The sequence below is a fragment of the Monoraphidium neglectum genome (assembly GCF_000611645.1).
Source record: "Monoraphidium neglectum strain SAG 48.87 unplaced genomic scaffold scaffold03241, whole genome shotgun sequence".
NCBI lineage: Eukaryota > Viridiplantae > Chlorophyta > Chlorophyceae > Sphaeropleales > Selenastraceae > Monoraphidium > Monoraphidium neglectum.
This window is the reverse complement of record NW_014010387.1, coordinates 1-6,879: the sequence shown is the minus strand read 5'-3', so window position 1 is coordinate 6,879 and position 6,879 is coordinate 1. Positions and strand designations below refer to the sequence as shown.

The 6,879-nt window shown below is 66.7% G+C and overlaps 2 protein-coding genes across 2 annotated transcripts; one reads left to right on the top strand and one right to left on the bottom strand.

Annotated features, from left to right (window-relative positions):
• Positions 1-902: 902 nt before the first annotated feature.
• MNEG_12429 (WDYHV motif containing 1) lies at positions 903-5,525 on the bottom strand (the record flags this gene model as incomplete). The annotated part of the gene is made up of 7 exons (XM_014039100.1): positions 903-922; positions 1,241-1,544; positions 2,279-2,510; positions 2,891-3,323; positions 4,568-4,767; positions 4,998-5,188; positions 5,340-5,525. 7 exons carry the CDS (start codon positions 5,523-5,525, stop codon positions 903-905), a joined length of 1,566 nt encoding a protein of 521 aa, XP_013894554.1.
• Positions 5,526-5,982: 457 nt separating this feature from the next.
• MNEG_12428 (hypothetical protein) lies at positions 5,983-6,849 on the top strand (the record flags this gene model as incomplete). Its single annotated transcript, XM_014039099.1, has 1 exon — positions 5,983-6,849. A coding segment is annotated over one exon (867 nt), but the record flags the coding sequence as incomplete, so codon positions are not given.
• Between the last annotated feature and the right edge of the window lie 30 nt (positions 6,850-6,879).

Genomic DNA, 6,879 nt, shown 5'->3' with positions numbered 1-6,879 from the left:
GGGGGGCCGAGGGGGAGGTGGGGCCAGGGAGGGTCGGCAATTGGTTGGTTGCGTGTTTGGCGAGCATTCACCCATTCACCCATGTGAGAATGCGTGCGACTTTGTTTGGGGGTGCCTGTGCCTGTGTGCGTGCATGCGTGTGTGTGCACGCTTGTGTGCATATTTGTGTTCGCATGGGCGCTGCAACAGGTGGTGAGCAACGGGGCTCGTGCCACACGGCCATACATGAGACAGCGCACGGGGCTGTCGTCGTTTTGGATAATGTCTTCGCTTGAAACCACCATATGCGGCTGCCAATGCTACCGGTGCCCTGCTGTGCCAGCACAGCACAGCGCAACCAATCGGCAGCACAGCAAGACCCCCGGCCGCTGCGCCGCATGACCACCTGCTGCAGGTCAAAGCAGCCGAACAGCTGTCATTGCGTTGCACAGCCCCTCAAAGCCCCCATCATAAGCCTGCTTGCTCCCCTGAAGGCTCACCCTCAGGTCTCCTAGGCCGCGCTTCGCCATCCCCCTGCTGTGCAGCGCAGCGACCCGCTCGTCTGCCCCGCCGTGCGCCAGCGCCGCGGCCGCGTCGCATGCCGCCTTGTGGAATCGCGCTAGCTGCGCGGCGGGTGGGGTTGGGGGTGGGGTGGTGAGTAGGGTCTTCGACATGTGAGGGGCAGAGCGCGAGGGGAAAGCGGGTTTGACCGCTGGCAGTGGAACTCTTGACCACGGCTGATTACGAGCTGGGCCTTGCTGTCTTGCAGCTGACAGCAGCTGCCGTGATCAAGCCACAGGCAACAAACCAGCACGCGAACCTACGGAAAGCCAGTCTGACAGACAGACAGGCCGGCAACCGACGACGTCGGGCTGGCACAATTGCAGGCGCTGCCCAAGGGGTGTTAGGCCAGCCCCGCACCCTCAGATGGGCGACCGCGCGGCTGCAGTACAGGGGTGCAGAGTCGGGCGCAATCTGCAGGGCGCAGCTGAGCAGGCGCTCGGCGGCGGCAGCGCGGCCTGCGGCAGCGGGTGCGGCCGGTTGCACGGGCATATTGTTGATCTTGAGTGATCCGATTGCATGCGGCCCCCTGGATGGGCAGCATCTGCCAATGAGGCCATTGCCCCCTAGGTAGCCACACTATCAATGTGCAGCCCTGCGCGCCCACACCCTCAGCTCCGCGGTCCCTGCCCAGCGAAAGCAGCATCAATAGCAGCAGCGGCAGCAGCAGCGGCAGAAATAGCGGCAGCAGCGCCCCCACCTTGTGCCAGCTCGTCCAAGCCGCGCGCCCTCAGCTCCTTCACAATGTCCTTGAAGCTCGCCCCGGCGGCCCCCGCCGCGTCAAACAGCGCGCCGCCCTCGCAGCTCAGCAGAAGGCCGCCAAACACCTGTGCAAGACCTGCGTCCGCGTCCGCCTGCGCGGCCGCCGCTGCCACGGCCGCGTCCTCCGCCAGCGCCTTGAGCTGCTCGGTGCGCGCCGCCGCGGCGCGCGCCGCGGCCTCTGCGGCCGCGGCGCCCGCCTCCGCCCTGGCCTGCTGCTGCTGCGGTGACGCTGTGCGCGCAGCCTGCGGAGCGTCGGGCCGCGGCGAGGTCGCCTTGGCAATTTGGGCTGTGGGAGATGCTCGAGAGGGCGACTGCAAAACCGCAGAGCCACCCCCCTGCTCCCCTTTGCCCTGGGCCGGTGATCGCGGCTGTGGCCCCGCCCCGCTCTGCGCCTGGCCGTATTGTGCTGCCTCTGCGTCTTCCCACTCCTCGTCATCGTCCTCGCTGTCGGGCCCTTCTACGACGGGTATGCGCCGCATCCCGGACGACTGCTGCTGCTGCTGCTGCTGCTGCTGCTCAAGCCGCTGCTGCTCGTTTGCTTGGCCTGCAGCCGCGCCGTTGACCAGCCGCCGCGATGCGAGCGGCCGAACAGCGGCTTCGCGTGCGCTGCCTTCACCGCGGCCGGCCGTAGGACGGCCGTTTGCGGGGGCACTCGCCCCCACCCCCTGTGCAAGCTGCCGCCGCATCAGCTGGGTGTCGCGCTCGCCTGGCTGGAGCCTGTCCACCTCATCCAAGGCCTGAAGGGGTTTGATGCAGACGGCAATGCTTGACCAGCGTTGACCAGCACCCCTGAAAGCGGCCATGGCGCGGCCTCACAAAGTCCCATGCTTCTATGCAGTGATAAACCATATTTTATCTGAATGCAAACACGGCAGCAACCTGGTCAGCGCGCATGACAGTGTCAAGGCCTCAGCAGACATGCACAGCCATCCTCATAAGAAATAACATCAGTCAGCAGCGGCGGCATACAGCGCACCTCCAGCGCCTGGTGTCGCAGCCCCATGTTGCGCAGCGCCTCTGCGCGCCGCAGCAGCGCCTTTACGTTTGCAGGCTCGAGCGCCAGCGCGCCGTCTGCGTCCGCGAGCATGTCGGGCCAGCGCTTGAGGCGCATGAACGCGGCCGCGCGGTTGGCGAAGAGGCGCGCGTCTGAGGGCGCCAGGTTGAGCGCCAGCGTGTAGGCGTCAACGGCGTCGCGCACGTCCCCAGCCCTGGGGCACAGGACGGATGTAAAGGAGTGGGCTTTCAAATTTCGGGGCACGGTGGGAGGGAAGGCATGGGCCGTGAGCCGCGATCGCTGAATCCTGTCAGCATGCAGCAGTGACATGCGCAGAGCCGCGGTCCTCATGCATGGCGGGGCACCCCACCGCATGCGCCGCATGCGCCACGACGACGCGCGCCGCATGCGCCAATGCGCAGGCAGCTGCCGCCAGCATGCAGTGCGCCGCCAGCAGCGCCCCTCATGTTCACATGACACCTCATGCTGACGCGCCCCCGCACGCTGACATGGCATGGCCCCCCATGCAGCCATGCATGCCATGCCGCGTGACCCCCCTCAGCACCCCATCGCCCGCATGCGGCGGTGGCGCACTTGAACGCCTCATTGCCCCGCAGGCGGGCGTCCTCCGCCAGGTCCAGAAGCTCCTCCTTGGGCAAGCCCTTAGAACGCCGCAGCAGGTCCCGCGTGCGCGCTGATGCATGCGCCAGGTGCGGGCCCTCGGGCTCATCAGCTGGGTCGAGCCCCTGCGGCTGCCCTGCCGACGCGGGACCGACCTCCCGGACCCAAGGCCGGCCCTCGGCGGCGGCGCTGCCGCCGGGCAGGCGCAGGCCGCCGGGTCCCAGGAGCCCGGGGCCGCCGCCCTCGCCGCCGAGCAGCTGGTCCGCTGCGCGTCGGCGGTCGTCGCCGCCCGCGCGCAGCGCGCGAGGCGCCTCGGCGTGGCTCGGCGGCGCCTGCGGCCGCTGCTGCTTCGCCTGGTGCCTGACTGGCGGCAGGCTGGCTTCCCACGTGGCCTCGGGGGGCGCACCTGCACCGGCTCGGTGCGCAGAAAGGGCTTCCTGCGAGGCGTCGTGTGCGGGGCACGGTCTGTCAAGTGGGCGTGGCAAGCCTCGGACTGCTGCCGCCGCAGCCCACGTCAGGGCATAGCAAGCCTGTTCCAAGGCAGCTGTGGCAGAGGGCGTTGCCAGGGCAAGCACCAGACGCCCCGAGCACCATCGCCTCATGCCCGTTGTGCCGCACCTGCCAGGCCCGCAGCTCAGCGGCAACGTCCTGCGGGGCCTCTGCAGCGCGGCGCTGCTCTGCGCTTTGCTCGGGTGGAGCCGTCATGCTCACGGCTGCTGCTGTGAGAAATCGGCGGCAAACTCTGCCTTGTTTTCGAGGGCAACGCGCCTGGCAGGACACTCAGGTGCCGCCCAGCGGCCCGCCTAGATTACAGATCTGCGTTGCGACCACAGTTGCACTGCTCAATAACAAAGTTGATATTCGGATTACAACCGAACATAAAGCTGTAATCGCTGCATGGAGGACTGCTGCCGTGCCGCTGTTGTTTGCGCTCCCGTACGACGCACGCTGACGACATGAGCCGCTGCGAAGTTCTGGGCAGGATGTGGATGGCTGCCATGGTCGAGTTTAGTTGCTGAACTGCAGCTGCAAGTGTTGAGACTGTGGTATACAAGTAATCTCCGTCATATCATGTATGCAATGATGAGGACCTGAGTGCTGTGTGTCGCCTGGCCACCGGAGATGCTGTACACGGCACACGCAGCAAGCAGCAACGTGCTCAAAGCGAATGGTTTATCCCTGCGCGTTCCGATTCCCCCGGCGTCAGATGATACACTGTGGGGTGTGCTTGTCTGTCGCTTGTCGAAAGTGACGTGGCTGGGGTTCTCTTCCAGCCAACTCAAGGAGTTTTGCGAAGTCTGAGGCTTGCAATGCACAGCAGCCGTGCGTACGTAAATGACCTCGATATGCACACGCCGTCTCAAAAATAAGTCAAAGGTGAAAGGTCTTGTTTTAAGGGTCAAGCCAAGGTGGCAGCAGCTTGGCTGTCCCCTGCCGGCCCCACTCCCACAATCCAGGCCCACGCAGCTCATGAAGCCCCAAAGAATTCAAGCATTTCTGCCTCGTGCATCACCCTGCCCAGCTCCGCCGGCGCTGACCCTTCGCCGCGCTCCTTGCCGCCGCCCCGCCCAGCGCTGCCACTGCGCCCGCCGCCGCCAGCGCTACCCAAGATGCCGTCCTCATCGCTGCTGCCTGACCCTGCGGGCCCACCGGGCTCCTGCGAGTGCCCTTCGTACGCCTCGCGCACGTCGAGGTACTGCTGCAGGGTGACAGCGCGGACGCCGTCCTGCGGGCCCAGGCAGGGGTACGGCGGTGGCGCCGCCGACCAGCCGCCCTCGGGCAGCCGCATGTGGGAGCGGTCGCTGGCAAAGTGGCGCCACAGGTCCGCCGCGGGCACGACTCGGTAGACCCTGAGCGGGATGAGAGGCAGGGTCCTATGTTCGCATAGCGTAACGAAAGCCTTTCGGCAGGCTCGGCCGTGAAGCTACATGAACTTTTGCGATGCTGCTCACGAACGTTGTTATGAACCCCACCAAGCGCATGCACGTGCTGCACTCAGTCAGCCGCGCCCAAAGCTCTTCTCTCCCCCCAAAGCAGCACTGGAGGCTGCCGCCCGCCGCCGACCGCCTGCCTGCCGTACGGCGCCCGCACGGGCCGCAGCGCCGCGTGCGTGTAATCGTCGAGGCTGCAGGGGAACGGCAGGCGGGTGTCGAGGTCCCACACGCGCGCGCGCCGCAGCCGGCCGTGGGCGGCCTCGATCACGAATACGTGGTAGTCCCAGACCACAAGGCCGTCCTCGTCGCTGGCAGCGCGCTGGCACCATAGCGGCGTCTGGCGTCCGGGTTTGCGGGCACGTGAGGTGTGGGTGGCCCACCCACGCCTTGAGTGGGGTTCTAGGGCTGCAGCATTGTCTGGATTTGCATGCATGCACGACGCACGCGTTATCAAGTGCGATGCTGATTAGATTGAGGACAGCACGCACCTGCCGCAGGCGGTTGGTCACAAATAGGACGTACAGGCACTCTGGCGCAGGCACGACGCCGCTGTCCACCAGGCGCCTGCTGAGCAGCAGCGCGTTCTCTTCACAGTAGCAGGACGTGTAGACGCATGCGGTTCGCTCGAGGGTCGTGGCATCTGGTTGGGCATGGGTTTCGGCGGCCTTGAGCATAGCCTATGCCAGGCGCGGCCACGTCGCCACGGTGCAAGTGCGCAGTGCAGCCGCACCGCGGCGACTGGCCGGTTTTGTGCTGGATCTTCTACTACGGGGTTCCAATTTTGTGATGTAAGCTGTTTGAAGCACTATTCGCCGCTGACCGAAGCGACACGTTACTGCAACGGTGACTGTGCGAGCGATCGGATTTCAGATACCCTGTGCTTATGACTTGACCTGAGGCTGCTTGCAACTTCACAAAATTGATTGATGACGAGGCGACACCTGTCATTAGCTGTGATCTGTGTGATCTAGCCCGCGCTTTTCTTGCATGGTGGCTGCACATGCGCATATACTCAGCTACTTCGTTTCTATCATCTATACAAACCCCATCTCATTGCTCATTTGAAGATCCAGCGGCGAAGCGGCGAGCCACGGCGCCTCGCCGTGACAGCGCGCTTCCGCTGCTGCCACAATGTCCTCGATGGACGGCGACGCCAGCGACGGCGCCCGTGCCGGTGGCGGCGGCGCCGCCGCCGCGGACCGCTGCTTCACGCAGCTCCAGGACATGCCGCTCGCGTCCGAGGTCTCCCTCTGCTGCTGGTGCCCCACCATGGACCTCTGCGCGGCCGTCAGCGCCGACGGGCAGCTGCACCTCCACCGATTAAACTGGCAGCTGCTGTGGGCCGCCGTCCCCGACTCCCAGATCACGGCGGTCGCCTGGCGGCCCGACGGGAAGCTGCTCGCTGCGGGCCACAAGGACGGCAGCGTCTCCCTATATGACGTCGAGAGCGGGGAGGTCCGCGGGCGTCGCAAGGCGCACTACGCGGCAGTGGCACAGCTGGCGTGGCTGGAGGAGGCGCCACCACCCCCTACGGCCGGCGGAGGCGGCAAGCACAGGCCGCGGGCTGGGCGCCAGCAGCATAGCAGTGATTTTGAGGGCGAGGGGAAGGAGGAAGATGAGGACGCCGACCTTGATTTTGAGGACAGGGAGGAGGAGGCCGGCAGTTGGGGCGCCAGGCCGCAGCCGCCGCTGCGCCACAAGCAGCTGTTCCTCCCGCCCGGCCCCTGGCCGCCCGACGCCACCGGCGGCGCCGGCGCCGGCGGCGCGGCGCAACAGCAGCAGGGCCAGGCGCCGGGTGCCGGCGGGGCCGCCGCCGCCGGTGGCGCGGCCGCAGCGGGGGACCCCTACTCATGGATACTCCAGCAGTCGGCGGCGGAGCAGCAGGGGCTGGACGGGCCCGCTGGCGGCGGCGATGCGTGGCCGGCCGAGCCTGGGAGCCTGGACCTACTTTTTGTGGCAGACTCTCGCGGCCGCGTCAGCGTCTGGGCCCACGGCGACGTCCAACTCGCCGACGCCGCGGCCCCCGCC